Here is a 19,827-nt window from a genome sequence, read left to right as displayed (position 1 = left end):
GATACAGTAGAACGTATTGTTGCTTCCCCTCCCAGCGTTTACATAAAAGGGGTAGCGCCAAGTTGCTACCCGAGAACCAGATCAAGGGAACCTTGTTGCAATAGGCCAAACGCTTCTCTATAGCAAGTTACTGCATATCTGACGGAATCTATACATTTAGCTTGCACAGGCCCGCTGTGGCCTTTGTTAGCGAGGAGCGGGAGCCTCTGGCGCGACCAGTTGCCTCGGCGCAAAGTCAGCCAAAATGCTGACGAAGTTTGAGACTAAGAGCAACCGTGTGAAGGGCCTGTCCTTCCACCCGAAGCGGTGAGGGCAGCACAGCGTTCAACCAGGCACAGAGGCGCATGGCAGTTGCAGAAGTCGCCTGCGTTATTTCTTCTGCAGCAGGGATATATGAGCGAATCTCAATTCCGCGACCTACATCTGAAAGCTCTGCGGTCGCTGTTACTGCAGGCCATGGGTGCTCGCTTCTCTGCACAGCGGTGTTGTCCAGGTGCGCAGAGCTGCTCCTTGCCCCTCCTTCCCCCTGCGTTTGCATGCTGGTTTCTCGGCTCACATGAAATGCTTGCCTGCCGCTGCAGCTGTGGGACTACCGGATGGGAACGCTCATCGATCGCTTTGACGAACACGATGGTCCTGTCCGCGGCGTGCACTTCCACAAGTCCCAGCCGCTGTTCGTGTCGGGTGGTGACGACTATAAGATAAAGATCTGGAACTACAAGCTGCGTCGCTGTCTGTTCACGTTGCTGGGGCACCTGGACTACATCCGCACTGTGCAGTTCCACCACGAGTACCCGTGGATTGTCAGCGCCAGCGATGACCAGACGATTCGTATCTGGAACTGGCAGTCGCGGACGTGCATCTCGGTGCTCACCGGGCACAACCACTATGTCATGTGCGCCATGTTCCACCCCAAGGAGGACCTGGTCGTGTCCGCCTCGCTGGACCAGACCGTGCGGGTGTGGGACATCGGTGGCCTGCGCAAGAAGACCGTGGCGCCGGGTGGCGAGGACGTGCTGCGCATGCCGCAGGTGGGTGTGCAGAGGAGCGGCGTGGAGTGGGTTGGGGCGGGTGGGGGTCCTGGAGAACCCGGAGCAGGCGTGGTGTGGCGGGATGGTGTGTGCCAGACAGGATTGGAGCTTGGGTTGGGTGCGCTCAGTAAGCTGTGTTAGCCTGCTGGCTTACCGGGTAGGGGGCTCAACGTGTTGTTTCCGAAGAGGCCACACAACTACATCTCTGACACGGTTGACGGTCGCCGCACTCTGTACGGTATCCACAGATGAACGCCGACCTGTTCGGCGGCGGCGACGCGGTTGTGAAGTACGTGCTGGAGGGCCACGACCGCGGCGTGAACTGGGCGGCCTTCCACCCCACTCTGCCGCTCATCGTGTCGGGCGCGGACGACCGCCAGGTCAAGCTGTGGCGCTACAACGGCAAGTGGGGAAAGGGAGCCGGAACTGGGCAGACGAGGAGGCGGGCCTGGGTCTGGGCCTGGAGCCCAGAGCCGTCTTGGGCTACACGGTGCCGGGTGTAGATGGCGGGGCAAAGGTGGTGTCGCGGTAGCCGGTGTCGAGCATGGCATCAGGGTGTTGACGGGATATGCTTTTTCTGCTACTGTGCTTCCGGACTATGCTCACAGAGAGCAAGGCCTGGGAGGTGGACACGCTGCGCGGCCACACCAACAATGTGTCGTGCGTCATGTTCCACGCGCGCCAGGTGCGGGGCGAGGGGTTTATGACTCATGCGGGCACATTAAGCACGTCCTTGCAGGGGCACTGCACAGAGGTTTCCACGCCGGACGCGGCGCACCAAAGTTCTATGTAGCACCCATGACGACTTGGGCGCAAGTGGCCCATAGCACGGGCGGTAGTCGGTGCGCAACTGTGTGGCCCAGCGGGCCCTGGCGCCGCGCGTGCGCCAGGGGCCCTGACTCTCAGCACCAGAGCACCAACATAACCGCACCTACAACTCCCACCCCTTAACTCGTCACGAATGTAACCCTTAACCACACAGGACCTGATCATCTCCAACTCAGAGGACAAGAGCATCCGCGTGTGGGACATGTCAAAGCGCACCGGCGTGCAGACGTTCCGCCGCGAGCACGACCGCTTCTGGATCCTGGCCAGCCACCCGGAGATCAACCTGCTGGCGGCCGGCCACGACGGGTGCGTGCGAATGTGTGGGCTGGCCGGCGGGCTCATGGGCGGGCGGATCGGCTGGCGGGCGCAACGGCAGACTGGGTGTTGGGACGGACGAATCGGGCTTTGGGTCCTAGTGGGTTGGGTAGCAATGCGGCCTGTGCTGCCTGAGGGGCTCTAGGGAGGCCGGCCGGGTGTTGCTGGGCAGAGCCGACTGCGGACGTGCATGTTTCACGGCAGACAAGGTGGGCGTCATGGCTGTCCTAAATTGGTGATGCACTCATTCAAACATGCACCTGCGGCCGGCTTGTCCTTTCCCCTTGCAGCGGCATGATCGTGTTCAAGCTGGAGCGCGAGCGCCCCGCCTGCGCCGTGCACGCCAACACGCTGTACTACGTCAAGGACCGCTACCTGCGCACCTACGACTTCGCCACGCAGCGCGACAACCCGCTCATGTCCATCCGCCGCGCCGGCAGCGCCGGCGCCAACCAGGCATGTGCCACTCCAGAGCCACTCTAGGGAGGGGGAGGTCACGGCTAACCGCTTATTTACACCGCCGGGAAATTAGGCCTCCCTGGCAACCGTGCCCGGCTGCCAGTGATGCGTGCTCCAAGCGCAATCACAGTACTCACAGCGCTCTCTGAACTTTCGATCATTCATACCGTGCGACCCAGTCCTGTCCTGACCCTATGTTGTGACACACCGGTATGCATCCATTCCTCCCTCCCACCCACGCGCAGGGCCCCAAGACGCTGGCGTACAACCCCGCCGAGAACGCGCTGCTGATCACCAGCGACGTGGACGGCGGCTCCTTTGAGCTGTACGCCATCCCCAAGGAGGCTGCCCGCGGCGACACCGCGCCGGTGCGTGCAAGACTGGATCCTGTGCTGTTCTGGGCTATGCGATCCTGGATAAGAAGATGGCGGCTTGTTATGTGGTTGACTGCCTGCTGGTTTCAGTTTACCGTACACCAACAGCAACAGCAGCAGCGGCGGCCGACTGTTACCGACTACCGGTGTGGTGTTTGTCTCGTCTGTGTGCGCAGGACGCCAAGCGCGGCCTGGGCACGTCGGCGGTGTTCATCGCGCGCAACCGGTTTGCGGTGCTGGACAAGTCCACCAACAGCATCCAGATCCGCAACCTGCAGAACGAGATCACCAAGAAGGTGGGTTACGGGCTGCAGAGGGGTGCAGGTGCTGTCCTAGCTGCCATGAAGCCAACTGGAACACACACACGATCAGCCACTGTGCCGCGCATCAAACACAACCTAACTGCGCTCCTTTGTTGCTGCGCTGCTGCCTGCAGGTGCCCACGCCCTGCGCCACCACCGACGCCATCTTCTACGCCGGCACCGGCATGCTGCTGTGCCGCTCGGAGGACAAGGTGCGTGCTGGCTGCCCGCGCCTCCTTCAATGCCATGCACGCACTGCGCTCCATCGCGTCCCCGCATTCCAACCACTGCTACAGTGTGGGCCCTGATTAGGCAATGTAGAAACATCAGCACTCCCGATACATCCTCACCACCGCGAGCTCCTCCCAAACCTAATGCTGCAACGCGCCACGTACCCAGCTTCATCCCCTGCTCCCCTGCGCCCCTGCTCCCCTGCTCCTCCTCTCTGCGCCCAGGTGACGCTGTTCGACATCCAGCAGCGCTCCTCCATGGCCGACCTGGCCACGCCCTTCGTCAAGTACGTGGTGTGGAACAACGACATGTCCATGGTGGCGCTGCTGTCCAAGCACGCCATCATCATCGCCGACAAGCGCCTGGGCGGCGCGCAGACGGTGCACGAGACCATCCGCGTCAAGTCGGCGGCCTGGGACGACAGCGGCGTGCTGCTGTACACCACGCTCAACCACCTCAAGTACTGCCTGCCCAACGGCGACAGCGGCATCATCCGCACGCTGGACTCGCCGCTGTACGTGACGCGCGTGGCGGGCGGCATCGTGCACGCGCTGGACCGCGAGGGCAAGATCCGCACCATCCAGGTGCGCGAGTGGCCGCGCGCGCCTGCAGCGCACCAGTTGCTGGCAGGTCATGAGGGGGCGTGTTCCATGCTGCTGCCTGTCCTACGCACATGGGCCCAGTGCCATACACAGCCTCTATGTTTGCGCCAGGCACGTATGGCGGCGTCGTTATGTCAGCCAACGCTTAAAACTTACTTTCCCCGCCGCTCGTGCCTCAACACACCCACTCCCCACCTGCAGGTGGACCCCACGGAGTACATGTTCAAGCTGGCGCTGCTGCAGGGCCGCTACGACGCCGTGGTCAACATCGTGCGCAGCGGCGGCCTGTGCGGCACCGCCATCATCAGCTACCTGCAGCAGAAGGGCTTTCCTGAGGTGGCGTTGCACTTCGTCACCGACGAGCGCTCGCGCTTCAACCTGGCGGTGCAGTGCGGCAACATCGAGGTGGCGCTGCAGGCAGCGCAGGCGCTGGACGACAAGGACACCTGGTACCGCCTGGGTGAGTCCCACGCCCAACGCATGCCATAATTATCTTTAGCGCAGCGCCCTCATTTTTGCAAATGCCCGTACGGGCGGGCGGCGTGTGGTCAGTGCCCAGGTGACGCCCTCACCTTTGGCTGAAGTGGGTGTCTGACGGTGCGGCGTCTGGCAAACCGCGCAGGTGTGGAGGCGCTGCGCCAGGGCAACTACAGCATCGTGGAGTTCTCCTACCAGAAGACCAAAAGCTACGAGCGCCTGTCGTTCCTGTACCTCATCGCTGGCCACACGGACAAGCTGCGCAAGATGCTCAAGATCGCGGAGATGCGCTCCGACGTCATGGGCCGCTTCCACAACGCGCTCTACCTGGGCGACGTCAAGGAGCAGGTGAGGGCACGGGGTGCCACCCTAAGCAGGGCCAAAGCCACCAACTGCTACCCGTATTGTGCAAACCATGGTTGTGTGGTGGTGTTCTGCAACATGTCATGCTTGCTCTCGTTGAGTCTCGTCACTTAGGGCAGGCCTGTTGAACAAGTACTGAGAGCTTTCTAACCCCATCACACCCATGCCATACACACAGGTGCGCATCATGGAGGAGTCGGGCCAGCTGCCGCTGGCCTACGTGGCCGCCGCCACGCACGGCCTGGCGGAGGACGCGGAGCGCATCGGCTCCAAGCTCTCCTGCGAGGCGCCCGAGGCGGGCACGCCCGGCGGCTCCTTCCTGATGCAGCCGCCGCAGCCCATCCTGCGCGAGGAGAACTGGCCGCTGCTGACCGTCTCCAAGGGCTTCTTCGAGACGCTGGCGGCCAAGGGCGCGGCGTCCGCCGCCGCTGCCGCGGGTGTGGCGGGTGCCGTTCCCGGCGCTGCCGCCAAGGGCCGCGCAGCGGCTGCGGCCGCGGCCGCCATGGACATTGACGAGAGCGCGCTGGAGGGCGCTGGCTGGGGCGCCGACGAGCTGGACCTGGGCGGCGGCGAGGCCGGCGAGGAAGCGGACATCCTGGAGGGCATGGGCGGCGAGGGCGGCAGCGAGGGCTGGGAGATGGAGGACCTGGACCTGCCCGCAGACGTGGTGGCGGAGGCGGCGGCTGCCGCCGCGGGCGGCGCCGCCGCGGCCTTCATCGCGCCTGCGCCTGGCGTGCCCGCCAGCCAGCGCTGGCTGGACAAGCGCACGCAGCTGGCGGCGGAGCACGCGGCGGCGGGCAGCTGGGCCACGGCCATGTCGCTGATGCACCGGCAGCTGGGCGCGGCGGACTTCGAGCCGCTCAAGCCCTACTTCATGGACCTGTACAGCGCCGCCTTTGGCGTGCTGCCCGGCCTCAACGGCGTGCCCTCCGTCATGGCGCACCTGGACCGCACCTGGAGCGGCGACGTGTCCACGCAGCCGCCCACCAACCCCACGCTGCTGTACACGCTGACGGGGCTGGAGGACTCGCTCAAGGCCGCGTACAAGCTGGTGACCGAGGGCAAGTTCAGCGACGCGCTGCGCGCCTTCACGCGCATGATCCACGTCATCCCGCTCACGGTGGTGGAGAGCCGCAAGGAGGTGGACGACGTGAAGGAGCTGCTCGCCATCTGCCGCGAGTACCACACCGCGCTGCGGTGAGTGCGCTGTCCTGGGATGGCGATATAAACTCACAAGACTGTAATGGCGGCGGGTACCGGCCCGTTATGGGACGCGTACACCTCATGCTTTGCCTGAGCTCATAAGCCACAACCCAGTCTCCCATACCGCGCTCATGCGTGCGACTGCATGTGTTTGCTGACAACCCTGTGTGCTCGTCTCCACCACCGCCACGGCGCGGCGCGCAGGTGTGAGCTGAAGCGCAAGGAGCTGCGCGACGAGGACATGGCGCGCAACGCCGAGCTGGCGGCCTACTTCACGCACTGCCGCCTGCAGCCGGTGCACCTGGCGCTGTCGCTGCGCTCCGCTATGACCATCTTCTTCAAGCTCAAGAACTTCGCCACCTGCGCCACCTTCTGCCGCAGGTGCGCTCGCGCGCGTGCGGGCCGTAGCGTAAATGCGGGTTGGGTGCTGTTGTAGCGCATATGGTATGACACGTTAGGGTGTCCAGAACTGGGGCTGTTCTAGCTAAGAGTCTAGAACCTGCAATGTGTCCAGGGATGGGCCGCTGCATGGAGTGCAGTACGCTCGGCGACACTTGAAATAGTCCTAACTGGCCGGCAGCCAGTAACATAGGTGACCTGTGCACTAGCCCTGCTAAGGTCTTGCTATTGTTAGCCGGGTCGGCACCGGCTTAGGGCGATAGCTCGCGCTAATTGGCACAGAGCCGCCTACAACAGATGCACATCGCCTCTTGTAGCGCGCCTGCCTCAATAGCGCCGCCTTCCGATGCTGGACACGCGACAGCAGCAACACAGCTCCTCCGTGTGCACCACACCCACGCCTGCACCACTGCTCACTAACTCGGGCGCCGCATGCTCATGCACGCCACGCAGGCTGCTGGAGCTCAACGCGGGCGCCAAGATCGCGGAGCAGGCGCGCACGGTGCTGGCGGCGTGCGAGAAGAACCCGGTGGACGCGGTCAAGGTCAACTACGACCCGCGCAACCCCTTCGACCTGTGCGCCATCACCTTCACGCCGATCTACAAGGGCTCCAAGTACGCAGAGGACCCCTACACCGGCGCCCGCTTCACGCCCGACTGCAAGGGCCAGATCTCGCCGCTGGGCGACTTCGTGCGCATTGGCGCCGACGCCTCGGGCCTGCTAATCTGCCCCTCGCAGCAGACGCGGTAAGAAAGAGCGTGCGGCTGGCGCCGCCCTCCGTGGGTGTGCGGCCATTCGTGGTGTGGAGTGTGCCGGCGGCAGGTTTGAAGCCACGGCAGGACAGGGACTGTACATGAGGACTCTTGACTGTGTGGAGGCACCGGTGGAGCTCGGCGTTGAAGGTGGCAGTGGACGTTATGCGCGGGGCGCGAATGGATGCCGTGTATCAGGCTAGGCAGGCATTAGGTAGGTTAGGTAAAAGCACATATGGGCGAGGGTTGAATGCATGTCTTGGGTGGGGAGTAGAATAGATGGGTAGGCCAGAGGGTTTTAGGTGATGCATTATTCACGTGTACGGACCAAGTCACTGCAGGTGGATCAGGAGGTCATGGATGCGTAAGAACGAGCGGTGTGCGTGCCAACGGCGCGCTCCCCTGGTGCGTAGCGATGTAAGCACGATGTTGGGCGCGGTGCTACATTTCGCGGTATGAAGCACTTGGGTTCCAGCTGTCAGGCAGCACAGTCAAAGCCAGGGGGGTACGGCAGGCAGTATGGGAGCACACGGGTCACGGGGTCGTGGCGGAAGCATTATTATCGAAGATGCTTAAGACTAACAATGCGAAGACGAGGAAGCCAGCATTGGTGGTATATCACCCAGCGGCGCCAAGCAATAGGGGCTTCTCCTGATGATCAGCAGACCCAGATCAGGCGCAGAGTCGGAACACTCAGCATCTGGCGTGATGGCGAGTCCTAATTTGACACTCCCGGCTGCGCAAGAGGTGACAGGGACCCACTGAGCCAGGCTGGGCCCATCAGGATGATGATCCAATTGTGCCTGCTTGTCAGACCCCTACCCACGATTGGTACGAACTCACAAGCGACGCCATGTGTCAAGCTGGAAGCGCTTGTGTCAAGTCGGTCCCGAGCACACTCTACCGTAATGTGTAACTGAATGAAAGCGTGAACGCTCTACGGCAACCCAGCGCTGTCATGAGCTTCTGGGTGCTCTGTCGACTGGCTCTCCTAGCAAGTCTCCTCCACGTCACCGCCGTCAAGTCTCCTACCGCGTCACTAACACTGGACAGCCATTGGCGTGCTGCCGGGGCTCAGGGGGAACGTGGGGGAAGGATCAAGACTGGCCCACAGGGCGAGCCAGTCCAGCATGCAGGGGGCGTAAGCAGCATCGCAAGACAGCCTTGGGCAAGCTTTGGGCAATCACATGGGATGTTCAGGCACCTTGCAGGGCTTCCGCCCTGCCCTCCTGCCCTGCCGTTGCAAATTGTTTGCCATCTTCTGGGGTCTGGGAACCACAGCGAACCCCGCCTGGCTGCTTGCCCACGCTACCTCCGCACTCAGACGATGCAGACCACAAAAGGAGATGCCTAGGCACAGTTTCCGCAGATAGTGCAGTTTCCGCAGACAGTGCACTCTGTGGAGGTTCCGCAGCAGCCAATGGTGCACAAAGGACGCTGACATGTCAACTCGATTCACGCGCCGGTCCTATCGCTGTAATGCTGCATATTGAAGCGCCGCATGCTGCATGTCATTGCACTGTGTACCACAGGTGAATGCTTTTGTGACTAAAATGGCGCATCAATCGGAGCGCTCGCGTGTCCCACAGTTAGGGCCGTTGCCGGGGCCGTTGCGTGCGCCGAGCGGGCCGGACCCGCTGCCAAACTCGGCCCGCTATCATGTAAGCGACATTAAACTTTGAGAATGCCTATCAAGATCGAATCACAACGGAGCACCTGCGGAGAACAATTTCCGCATGGGGCGACGTGATGGGCGCTGGGGCAGTAGCGCTGCGGACTCTGAGGTTCTTAAGCAGTGCAACGCCCCTTACATTCACATTTAGTGAAGCCCATCCATTCCTTCACATAATTCACCCCTGGGCTCTTTGAGACCCAAGCGCACAACTCCGCAACTGCCCATTTCAGCTTCACAAAGCCGCAACAATGGCCGCTCCTCTCGCTGACCAGCTGGACATTGTGATCCCCACTATCCGGTGCGAAACTTGTGGTAACTCGTGCACGCGTTGCTTGTGCTGGGTGACATCAGGTCTCGATCGGAAGCGTAGCAAGGTCTGAACTCTCAACTCTTTCGCCTACGCAGGAACCTGGACTTCCTGGAGGAGTGGCGCCCCTTCTTCCAGCCCTACCACCTGATCATCGTGCAGGTCCGTGGCGATGGCAGTTGCATTTGGTGGTCGGGGGTCCCTATCCCTCAGCGCTCTTGAATACCTGTGCCTGGACAGCGTTTATCAGGTCCATAACACATGTAATTAACGTTAGAATTGCTGGCTGCGCACAGGACGGTGACCCGACGAAGAAGATCGCTGTGCCCGAGGGCTTCAGCTATGAGCTCTACAACCGCAACGACATCGAGCGCATCCTGGGCGACAAGGCTTGGTCCATCTCGTTCAAGGACTCGGCCTGCCGTTGCTTCGGCTTCATGGTCTCTAAGAAGAAGTACATCTACACCATCGACGATGACTGCTTCGTGGCCAAGGACCCCTCGGGCAAGCCCATCAACGTCCTGGAGCAGCACATCAAGAACCTGCTGTCCCCCTCGACTCCCTTCTTCTTCAACACCCTGTACGACCCCTACCGTGAGGGCACTGACTTCGTGCGCGGCTACCCCTTCAGCCTGCGCGAGGGTGTCACCACGGCCACCTCGCACGGTCTGTGGATGAACATCCCCGACTACGACGCCCCCACCCAGGCAAGTGCTGCATCCATGCCATGGGTACACATGCATGCGCGTCTGAATTCTTGCCTGCCCCGGCTACAGCCGTGCAAGAACCTGCTAGTGCTAGCAAGAGAGCCCGGAGCTGACACGATGGTGCGGCCCAAATGTCATGTCCACAGATGGTGAAGCCCAAGGAGCGCAACACCCGCTTCGTGGACGCCGTCATGACCATCCCCAAGGGTACGCTGTACCCCATGTGCGGCATGAACCTGGCGTTCGACCGTGAGCTCATCGGTGCCGCTATGTACTTCGGCCTGATGGGTGAGGGCCAGCCCATTGGCCGCTACGACGACATGTGGGCCGGCTGGTGCACCAAGGTCATCTGCGACCACCTGGGCGTGGGCTGCAAGACCGGCCTGCCCTACGTGTGGCACAGCAAGGCCTCGAACCCCTTCACCAACCTGCGCAAGGAGTACAAGGGCATCTTCTGGCAGGAGGTGCGTAGCTGGACCGGGGGCTGGAATGCGTGCAACCTCGCCTTGCGTACCACACTTACCGCGCGACAACCTACCGTCCAATGCTCCTTGTCGAGTCCTTGGGGCTGACTCGTATCCCGGATGTTTTTGGCCCCGCAGGAGATCATCCCCTTCTTCCAGAACGTGACTCTCAGCAAGACCTGCACCAACGCGGAGGAGTGCTACATCGAGCTGGCCGACAAGGTCCGCAAGGGCCTGGGCCACATCGACCCCTACTTCTCCAAGCTGGCGGACGGCATGATTGCCTGGATCGAGGGCTGGCGCATGCTGAACCCTGCCAAGACTGCGTAATTGCAGCTTCGCACGTACTCATTAGGCTAGACATGGCGGGCGGGCGAGTGAAGTGGTTATAGAGCTTGGGTGCTAGGCACATAGAGAGCTGGCATTGATCTTGTACTTGTGTGCATGTTTCACGTGGAGAGGCTGTGACTTTGCTCGGACTCATTAGGACCATGACAGGAGTGACTCGGGACAGGCACCGCCAGAGCATCCCAGGAAGACAGACAGGCTGACCGGACTGCTGACATTTTTCGCACCAAGTGCGCTAGATGAACATGTTAAAGCGGACCCAGCAATGAGCTGCTGACGCGAGGGCCTCTCAGGCCATGTAACGGATAACAAATTGAAAGCACGAGTCCGGCAACGCGAGGCATGGGGCCGAGGCAATGGCTGCCAGTGGGGAGGGGGCTGGGGGCAAGTGGCTGACAGGCTGGTGGCGTGCACTTTGGCACAATCCAGCACATGGGTATTAATGAACTAACTCAGTTCTGTTTGGTGCCAGCAGTAGAATTGTTCGGACGCACCCGGCGTGCAACAAATACTGATCTTGTCAGGAAGGACTGCTGTCTTAGCCCATCACAAATTTTAAGCCTGCGCTAGTCTGCCTTGTTACCTATCTTACCTTTCTTGGACTGAAATGACGAAAGGCAAGAGAGGCGCATTCTATGACGACGACGACCTTGACGATGGCTACGATGACGACTATGACGATGATTACTATGAAGAGGAGCCCGCTCCAGCTCCTAAGAAGGCGAGTCGGTTGACGTTGCCACGACGGCAGCATGCCGCTTGCGGACGGCAGCATGCTGCTTGCGGAATGCCCGCCACGACGCAGCGGGCAGGGCGCGTGCGCCTGGCTGACACAGAACTGCTTGGAGGGTGTCGCGAGGGATGGAGGGCATGCCCACTACTCGCAGCGGGCAGTGCGAGCCCGCCCGCCCGAGCACCCCAACCGCCACGCCTCCCAACGTCTTCACACATGTTCCCACAGGCCGAGCTAGCCAAGCCTCAGGCAGGGGGCAAGCAGCCTGCACAGACTGCACCCAAGGCAGCCCCGTCAGCCGCTCCGGCGCGCGCAGCAGGTGCCTCCAAGCTGGCTCAGAGCCTTTGCGACCCGCCGCCACCGGGCCCCGGTGGCAAGGCGCAGAGGGGGGGTACGCAAGGATGCGAGGGGTGGACAGGCACTGGGCTAGGGGATGCCGTGGGCTGTCATGGGTCGGGGCTTCGGGATGGGCAAGCTTTAGCGCCGAGCATGGCTAGCTAGAATCCGTTGATCGCGGTGTACGCCTGGCCTCGCCTCAGATATACGTTGCGCCGTGCCCACCTCCCGTGTCGTGTCGTGAACCACGCTTGCAGCCAAGCCCGACCCCGCTGTCAAGTCGTTGCATCAGCCCACCTACCCGGTAGCTCCAGCTGCCACCAGCTCCAGCCCATTCCAGTTTGACACGCCCTCGCCAGACGATGCAGTGAAGGCGGCACAGGAGCGGAAGCCAGGTGGGGCACAGCGGCTGCGTGCACGTCACACCAGAGATGGCATAGCCACACACTTGCGTTCAAATGCACTGTCGTGCCAATCTCAAATTGATTGCTCTTCATGTCGCACCCGCTTTGAGTACGGTGCGCACGCCCTCCGCCACCACAGGCGCCGTAGCGCCGCCGGCAGCCGCCGCCGCGCCGACGGCTCCCTCACTGCCCCAGAACAAAAACTTCCTGCGGCCTAGCCCCATGCTACAGCAGCAGAAGCAGCAGCAGGGCGGGCCGGCCAATGGCGAGGGCGCTGACGAGGCGGCACGTGGCGTGGCGGCACTGGGCTTGACGTCGGCTGCTTCTGGTGGAAGCGAGGGTGAGCGCCACCTGAATACCTACGAGTATGAGCGGCTGACCTCAGTCGGTCCTGTAGCTCGGAATGTGCCATATTTGGCCCACTTTTGGCCCAGACCGCTACAGGGCTTCCTAGGCGCCCACGCTTGCCTAAATATTGATGTAAGCACTATATAAGATTATTGCACGGGTTGGGGGTCAAAAGGGCGCGGTGGGCGAGTCAATTCTGGGGGCCGGGTTTTGGGGGGAAAACTGAGGGGCGACCCCAAATTGGCCCACCGGGCCGCGAGGCGTTTTGGTCATCCCTGCTGGCGATTTGCCGATTTCGATACCCTATAGATGTCATATGAGGATTGTTGCAACCGTCCGGGCAGGATTGGGAGTGTTCTGGGTGCACATCGCGCCTTGAATGCTCAGCATGTTGTTTTGTTTGTCGTCTGCAGGCGCATTCTGGCTTGCACAAATCACTAAAGGACAAACATCATAAGATATTAAATGCGCAGACCAGGCAACCTGCAGTCCGTCTGCTCCACATGCCATATCTCGCATAGGCGGTGTTTTGTTCCTGGATTTCATGCCGTCGATATATCTGCACACTTAGATGTAAGCTAGATAGCTTCGAGGCGAATTGGCTGGGTCCTAGCGAGCGCGACATTTGACATTTTGACTTCTGTTTTCGCTACAATTTATGTCCAGAAACCGTCCAGAGACCTTTACATATGTCACATGATGCCATTTCGATGCTATAGGGGCCTGGAATCATGCAGTCCCCAGGCACTTGCCGGAGTGGCACCCGCCGCACCGAGCCCGGCAGGGCCAGCCCTAGTTTACCCATTTAAGCTTGCTAAGCTATCACTTACATGTAAATGATAATATATATGCAGAGAACTGGGCGGTCAGGCAGGCTTTTGAGGACCAGGGCGTGGGCTCTGGCGAGTGGGCCAAATAATCGGGCGGGCGCGCAGGGCCGTTTTCGGGGACTGGTCGGGAATCGGCCTCTTACTGGCCTCCCAGTCCTTGGATAATCCTTATATAATATAAGCATGCAATATTAAATCAGGCAGGCTCTGAATCCGTGCGGGCCAGCCGCACGGGCAAGTGGGCCAAATTGGGGTAGGCTGGCAATTAGGCACATTCCGAGCTAGAAGCACCATGACCAGCCGCAGCCGCGGGCCCGCGGCAGTGGCAGCAGTTGTGGGCAAGTGCCAGTCATGCACACGGGCCTGGCGGCTCGCCCTGCATTGCATCAGCGCCGCCCTTGCGTCCTCCCCGCAACCCTCCTGCCCTGCTCGTCAGCCACCGCTCCTCCCACCGCCTTATCCTCGCTTCCCACCCCAAACGCGCTCAGGCGGCACCACGCCGGGCGGCGGCACGCGGCAGCACCACCCGCACCTGGGGCACCCCGAGGCGCCCAACGCGCTGTCCCACCCAGGCGGGCTGCACGGGCTGCACACGCGGCGGCCAGTGACCGAGTACGTCATGGAGGCGGACCTGGCCAGGTGTGAAGTGGGGGCTGGCGTAGATAGGGAAGAGACGCCAAGAGCTTACAGGGCGAGCGTCGACACCGCGCTGACACAATGCGCAACCAAGCAGTGCGCCGCAAGTGGATTGTCGGGAGTACCGTTTCACCGCGCGGGCGGGCGAGGCGAAGGAGCTCAGCATGCCCCCTTCACCGCCGCCGCACATCTCGCAGGGACGTGGCGGCAGCCACCGCTTCCGAGTCCTCCTCCACCTCCACCTCCGGCTCCTCCTCCGGCTCCTCCAAGCCGCCGCTGCACCTGGTGGTGCTGGGCCACGTGGACGCCGGCAAGTCCTCCCTCATGGGCCGCCTGCTGCACGACCTGGGGCTGGTCAGCGCCAAGGAGGCGCACAAGTTCCAGCGGGATGCGGCGGCGGCGGGCAAGGTGCGCGCCGTTTGGCGGGTGGTTGTGGTTGTGGGTGTGGTTGGGTTGGGGGAGGTTTTTGGTGACTGCCCGAGCCCAGCGTAGAGGGAAGGAAGAGGGGTTGGTAGCGGAAGACGGGGAGTGAGTGCATGCAAAATGTGAAATGCCAACGTCTAGTGTTGAAGAGCGGGCATAGGAGGGAGTGAGCGTGTGATGCGGCCGCGCGGTGACGGCGGCGTTTGCGTTGCGAGGGGGTGGGTTCTGATTCCGACACGTACTGCTTCCACGTGCCGGCGCAGGGCTCGTTCGCGTGGGCGTGGGTGTTGGACGAGCGGCCTGAGGAGCGCGAGCGCGGCGTGACCATGGACGTGGCCATGACCCGCTTCGCCACCAACAGGTCAGTGCGTGGGCAGGGCGCTCTGTTCCAGTCCGAACACACCAAAACCCAGAGGAGGGGCCAAGGAGGAGGAGGAGGATAAGGAGGAGGAGGGCGGCGGGTAGGCACACCCGATCCTGACACGGGAAATATGGTTGGTCTGTCTGGATGGAATTAAAGCCGCAAGACCAGCACCGGCATCGTTTCTGGGGCCATAACTTCGCTTCCTGCATTCTCTCCTTGCGACTGGCCCCTCCGTCGCGACGACTGGAACCCCCCTGGAGTCACAGCCCACTGCCTCATTCCTGTTTCCTCGCCACCTGCCTGCCTGCCTGCCTGCCTGCAGGTTCGCCGTCACGCTGCTGGACGCGCCCGGGCACCGCGACTTCGTGCCCAACATGATTGCAGGCGCGGCCCAGGTGCGTGTGCCCGTGTCGGGGTTCTGGGTTGTGCGTGTGTTCCTCGGCGTCTCGTGCATAGTGTGGGGTACGTGTCATGTGCATGGGTCACGAGAAGCCGAAGGGCGGCACAGGTGCGTGTGTGGGGGTGGGGTGGTGGTGGTGGGGAGGTGACCGGCCGCCCCACAAACTGAAGCCGTTGGAGCCGTGCGCCTTCACACATCACACGCGCACACACGCACACACGCGCACCTCACACACACACGCACACATGCAAATGGCGTGCACAGTATGGAACCTTTGCCCCTGTGCTTTCCTGACACACGGCGCACACAGGCCGACGCGGCATTGTTACTGGTGGACGGGTCCCCCGGTGGCTTTGAGGCGGGGTTCAGGTGAGTGGCAAGTGGTGGGGCCCTGGCCCCTTGTGGACCCTAGCCGCTGCGATCAGCCGGCAAGTGCGAATGCAAGGCCGGGGCCCTTTTGCCTGAGTCTCTTTACTCCTGGGCTGGCAGCGTCTTACACCTTTTCCCGTCCTGGTTCCTGGGTAGTACGCCTGCCGCCAAAACCTGTTGTGTGCGTCTGCCTACCTGACGTCGCTATGAATTCGATGCCGCCTCACTTGCCTTTCCACGTCGCATCGCAGCGAGGGCTCTGGCGGCTTGCACGGCGCCCCCGGCGGCCAGACGCGCGAGCACGCGGCTTTGGCCCGCAGCCTGGGCATTGAGCAGATGGCGGTGGTGGTCAGCAAGCTGGACACGTGCGGGTACGACCAGGTGGGTGGGGCGGCCGTCGTTGACAGGCGGGTGGGTGGGTTCCCGGAGCAATCTCCGATTGCGGAGGGATTGTTGTGGGGTGGGCAACTGGGTTGGGTGGGTGGGCTCCAAGACGACGGGTGGGGTGGGGTGGGGTGGGTCGGGTGGGGTGGGGTGGGGTGGGGTGGGGTGGGGTGGGGTGGGGTGGGGTGCGGTGGGGTGGGGTTGGGTGGGGTGGAGTGGGGTGGGGTGGATGGGGTGGGGTGGGTGGGGTGGGGTGGGGCGGTTACATGGGCTTGGCATGGAGGCCTGGAGAGAGGGTGCGCGCGCAGGTGTTCATGCGGGGCGTACGTCCCTCACGGCCTCAGACATGTCGAGAGCTGTGATGCGAGCTTGTTCCTGGGGCAAGTACCACCTCTGACCGACCGTCTACCTCCCCTGATCCTCGGGCTCTGGCACATGACACCCATTTCCCACACCTCCCACACCTCCCGCGCTGCCCCGCGCTGCCCCGCAGTCCCGGTTCGAGTCCATCCGCGCGGCGCTGCTGCCGTACCTCAAGTCTGTGGGCTTCAAGGAGTCGGGGCTGCAGTGGCTGCCCGCCGCGGGGCCGCTGGGGGAGAACCTGGTGGGGCCACCGCAGGTGCGTTGGGGTTGGGGTGTTGGGGGTGGGTTGCAGGGGCGTTGGGGGTGGGGCGTTGGGGGTGGGATGGGGTGTTGGGGTTCGTGCTTTTCAGTGGTGGAGTCGTGATGCAGAGGGGTGTGCCTGTGCGGCGGGGTGGGGATGGCGTTTGGGGGGACCCAGGCATGAGCAATCAGACAACGGTGATGAACACGCACACATGGCGGTCTGGGTGGAGATGGGAGAGGTTGGTGGGGTTGTGGCATGTTGCTCGTTGCTCTCCCCGTCGGAACTTGTGTGGTTGATTGCCTCTTGGGTCCCTGAGGACTTGCACTCAGCACTGGTTGTTTCACCACCGCGGCCTCACCGCCTCCCACCTGCACCCCCCTGCACACACCTGCACCCACCTGCACCCACCTGCACGCCCCACAGGACCCGGCGCTCAAGGCCTGGTGGGGCCCCGGCCGACCCTGCGTGACGGACGCAATTGACGCCTTCGCGCCGCGGGAGCGCGCCGTGTCGCGGCCGCTGCGCCTGCCCGTGTCAGACGTGTTCAAGAGCAAGACAGGTGCGCCGCGGCGCTGTGTGTGTGTGTGCGTGTGTGTGTTACAGAGCACAAGGAAAGGCTGTTTGTGTATGTTTATATGTGTGATATGTGTATGTGTGTGTGTGTCCCGGTGTCACTGCACTGGCGTCGCTGTGTTGGGATCCCTGTGCTAGTGCTTGTGTGTTTGGCGTTACTGTGTTAGTGTTGTTGTATCCAAGCGCACAGGGCGTGCAGTTGTGCACCATGTAACAATCACATGAAGTCAAGCAGCGGGCATCTTAACTGACGCCCATACGGTACCGTTACCGCCATTGCTTCCCCTTCCCCTTCCGCTGGGTTCTGTTCTGTGCCCCCTCCACTTCACTCACGCACCAAAACTAGCGAACCCCCCTTCCGCTCCGCGCCAGGCGCGGTGGTCCTGGGCGGCAAGCTGGAGGGCGGCGCCATGCGGCCCGGCAGCAGGGTGGTGCTGGTGCCGGGGCCGGCGCAGCCCTTCGCCGTCCGCAGCCTGGAGGTAGGCGGGGAGGAGCGGGGCGGGGGGAGGAGCGAGGGCGGGGGAAGCGGTGGTCATTCCCAACCTCCGCAGCACACCACACCACATTGTACTGCGCCACACCGTTCTCAGCTGCCTGATGCCTAATGCTGTGGCCACGCACAGGTGGGCGGCGGCGCCGCCAATCTGGCACGCGCGGGCGACAGCTGTGAGGTGGCGCTGGTGGCGCACGGCGGCGGCGGCGGCGGCGGCGGCGCCATTGACCCCTCCCTGGTCGCCCCCGGCGCCGTCCTGTGCCACGCCGACTTCCCCGCGGTGCTCGTCACCAAGTGAGATGCGTGTTGGGCGCGTGGATCGTGTTGCCGTTTCCTTGCACGGTTCAGAAACGGTTTTGCGAGGCTGTACGGCGGAATGTCGTGGGCGTTGTATCACGACAGGGTGGACAGGGTGCCGGTGGGAGGTGCAAACATGGGAGGTGGACGAAGCGCTTTCATTGGGTTTGATGTGTGGTTTCTGTCGGTGCTTTTTGTGTTGGGTTTGTGTGCTTGTGGTTGTGCTCAAGAGTTTCTCCTTGCTGTATCGCGAAAGACTGTTCGTCGGTGACGAAGGCATGCGCCTCAGGCGCCGGTCCCAAAACCACGGTTCTGCGCTCCCGCCTACCTGCCCCTGCCTCCCTCCCCTCCCTCACGCTCCGCCCTCACCCCTCCTCTCTCACCCTTCCCCGCCCCTCTCCCTCCCTCTGCCCCGCGCCTTCACTTCTTAACTACCATAATCATGAATGTAACCCCCCGCAGGTTCCAGCTGCGACTCGTGGTCCTGGACGTGCCGGTGCCGCTGCTGCGCGGCCAGGCGGTGACGCTGCACGCGCACGTGGCGCGCGAGGAGGGACACCTCAGCGCGCTGGTGGCGCTGCTGGACCCGCGCACGGGGGAGGAGGTCAAGGTGGGGCGTGGGGCAAGTAAAGGGTGCAGGGTGGGGCGGGGCGGGGCGGGGCGGGGCGGGGAATGAGACGGTTGGCGAGGGCGGGCGTAGGGGCCAGGTCGAGGCGTGAATGTGCTTAATTTGATGGAAAGCAAGGGTGCGACGCATTCGCATGCGGCTCTGTCTGCAGCACTGCCGCATGCCTGTGGACAGCCCCTCCCCTTGCCTTCTTGCAGCCTCCCCCAACATCTTCCCTCCCCCACCCCAACACCCTCCCTCCCTCCCTCAACACCGCGCCCGCAGGCCCGACCGCGCTGCCTGACGCGCGGGCAATCGGCGCTGGTGGAGGTGACGTCCAGTCGCGGCCTGGTGCTGGAGGAGTACGCGCACTACCGGGCCCTGGGGCGTGTGGCGCTGCGCGAGGGCGGCCGCACGCTGGCGGTGGGCGTGGTCACCCAGCTGCTGGAGTAGGCGGCTGTGGTGGTGGGCACGGACGCTGCAGGTGGGGCCTGTTTGTGGTGGGGGCATTTGGGCGGGGGCTGGGGTGTGGTGGGGTGTGGCGTGGTGTGGCGGGCGCTGCGTGGCTGTGTTGTCGGCAGGTGTGGTGCGGTGGTGTTGGTCTATGTTGTAGGGCTATGTTGCCTCTGGTTGCATGGGCGCAGCAGGTGGGTGCAGGTGTACTCGTGGGTGCGTGCATTTTGCATAGACGGCAGGCGACGGCTGTTGTGGTGGTGGATATTGGGCGCATCCGAGTATTTCCGATGTTTGGAGGGCTGGAGGTCGGGTGGGCGAGATTATGTTATCTGTTTCTCCGTCCAGCTCTTCGTCCTCTCCTCGAAACCCATGGCCGGTCGTGCCCGTCGCGACCAGACCTTGCCGTGGTCGGCGGCGAGCCGGCGACAGCTGCCCGCGGTTGCTGGGGCTAAAGCCACGGGAGTCCCCTGCTTGTCGAGCTGCCGGACGTAGCGGACCAGACCTTGGGGCCACCATCGCTGCTACTGCCGCAACTGCTGGCTGCTGTGATGATACGAGTACGTACACTCTGCTATAATTTGGTGTACTGGACCAAAACAATCTGTAAAATGACGCATTAGGATCGACTGCATGTTTTAAAAAGTATGCCTTACGACCCAGGGGGGGGTCGAACCCTCGACCTAATGCTTAGAAGGCATTCGCTCTATCCAACTGAGCTACAGGGTCGTC

General features: G+C 62.6%; 3 protein-coding genes across 4 annotated transcripts; all 3 read left to right on the top strand.

Moving 5' to 3' along the window:
* The first annotated feature begins 18 nt into the window (after window positions 1-18).
* CHLRE_13g565850v5 (uncharacterized protein) lies at window positions 19-8,265 on the top strand. The gene is made up of 16 exons (XM_043069273.1): window positions 19-306; window positions 454-493; window positions 582-1,031; window positions 1,280-1,433; window positions 1,640-1,716; window positions 2,014-2,165; window positions 2,465-2,630; window positions 2,879-3,001; window positions 3,184-3,303; window positions 3,444-3,521; window positions 3,765-4,124; window positions 4,344-4,602; window positions 4,765-4,967; window positions 5,161-6,179; window positions 6,390-6,566; window positions 7,038-8,265. The coding sequence occupies exons 1-16, from the start codon at window positions 245-247 to the stop codon at window positions 7,333-7,335; spliced, it is 3,738 nt and encodes a 1,245-aa protein (XP_042917248.1). The 5' UTR covers window positions 19-244; the 3' UTR covers window positions 7,336-8,265.
* A 770-nt stretch (window positions 8,266-9,035) lies between these two features.
* On the top strand, window positions 9,036-11,152 carry CHLRE_13g565800v5 (uncharacterized protein). The gene is made up of 5 exons (XM_001693633.2): window positions 9,036-9,310; window positions 9,418-9,481; window positions 9,616-10,026; window positions 10,173-10,490; window positions 10,629-11,152. Exons 1-5 carry the CDS (start codon window positions 9,261-9,263, stop codon window positions 10,818-10,820), a joined length of 1,035 nt encoding a protein of 344 aa, XP_001693685.1. The 5' UTR covers window positions 9,036-9,260; the 3' UTR covers window positions 10,821-11,152.
* Window positions 11,153-11,285: 133 nt separating this feature from the next.
* Window positions 11,286-19,717, top strand: CHLRE_13g565750v5 (uncharacterized protein). Of its 2 annotated transcripts, none has more exons than XM_043069272.1 (16): window positions 11,286-11,559; window positions 11,800-11,890; window positions 12,165-12,302; window positions 12,451-12,651; window positions 13,978-14,128; window positions 14,323-14,533; window positions 14,812-14,909; window positions 15,235-15,307; window positions 15,623-15,681; window positions 15,933-16,062; window positions 16,559-16,684; window positions 17,096-17,231; window positions 17,618-17,724; window positions 17,869-18,032; window positions 18,498-18,645; window positions 18,928-19,717. In XM_043069272.1, exons 1-16 carry the CDS (start codon window positions 11,446-11,448, stop codon window positions 19,093-19,095), a joined length of 2,115 nt encoding a protein of 704 aa, XP_042917246.1. In that variant the 5' UTR covers window positions 11,286-11,445; the 3' UTR covers window positions 19,096-19,717. The 2 variants fall into 2 exon arrangements, with proteins under 2 accessions (XP_042917246.1, XP_042917247.1); XM_043069271.1 differs by having other exon boundaries at window positions 11,800-11,962.
* The last annotated feature ends 110 nt before the right edge of the window (window positions 19,718-19,827 follow it).

The sequence above is a fragment of the Chlamydomonas reinhardtii genome, chromosome 13 (assembly GCF_000002595.2).
Source record: "Chlamydomonas reinhardtii strain CC-503 cw92 mt+ chromosome 13, whole genome shotgun sequence".
NCBI classification, from domain to species: domain Eukaryota; kingdom Viridiplantae; phylum Chlorophyta; class Chlorophyceae; order Chlamydomonadales; family Chlamydomonadaceae; genus Chlamydomonas; species Chlamydomonas reinhardtii.
The sequence above is the reverse complement of the archived record's forward strand: the minus strand, read 5'-3'. Positions and strand labels throughout refer to the sequence as shown.

Bases quoted from the DNA above. Each gene is read 5' to 3' on its own strand.
- CHLRE_13g565850v5 (XM_043069273.1), top strand. From the start codon at position 245: ATGCTGACGAAGTTTGAGACTAAGAGCAACCGTGTGAAGGGCCTGTCC. The intron at 3,304-3,443 runs GTGGGTTACGGG...TGCTGCCTGCAG, and splicing joins AGAACGAGATCACCAAGAAG to GTGCCCACGCCCTGCGCCAC. The intron at 3,522-3,764 runs GTGCGTGCTGGC...CTCTGCGCCCAG, and splicing joins TGTGCCGCTCGGAGGACAAG to GTGACGCTGTTCGACATCCA.
- CHLRE_13g565800v5 (XM_001693633.2), top strand. From the start codon at position 9,261: ATGGCCGCTCCTCTCGCTGACCAGCTGGACATTGTGATCCCCACTATC. The intron at 9,311-9,417 runs GTGCGAAACTTG...TCGCCTACGCAG, and splicing joins ATTGTGATCCCCACTATCCG to GAACCTGGACTTCCTGGAGG. The intron at 9,482-9,615 runs GTCCGTGGCGAT...GGCTGCGCACAG, and splicing joins ACCACCTGATCATCGTGCAG to GACGGTGACCCGACGAAGAA.
- CHLRE_13g565750v5 (XM_043069271.1), top strand. From the start codon at position 11,446: ATGACGAAAGGCAAGAGAGGCGCATTCTATGACGACGACGACCTTGAC. The intron at 16,063-16,558 runs GTGGGTGGGGCG...GCTGCCCCGCAG, and splicing joins ACACGTGCGGGTACGACCAG to TCCCGGTTCGAGTCCATCCG. The intron at 18,033-18,497 runs GTGAGATGCGTG...AACCCCCCGCAG, and splicing joins CCCGCGGTGCTCGTCACCAA to GTTCCAGCTGCGACTCGTGG.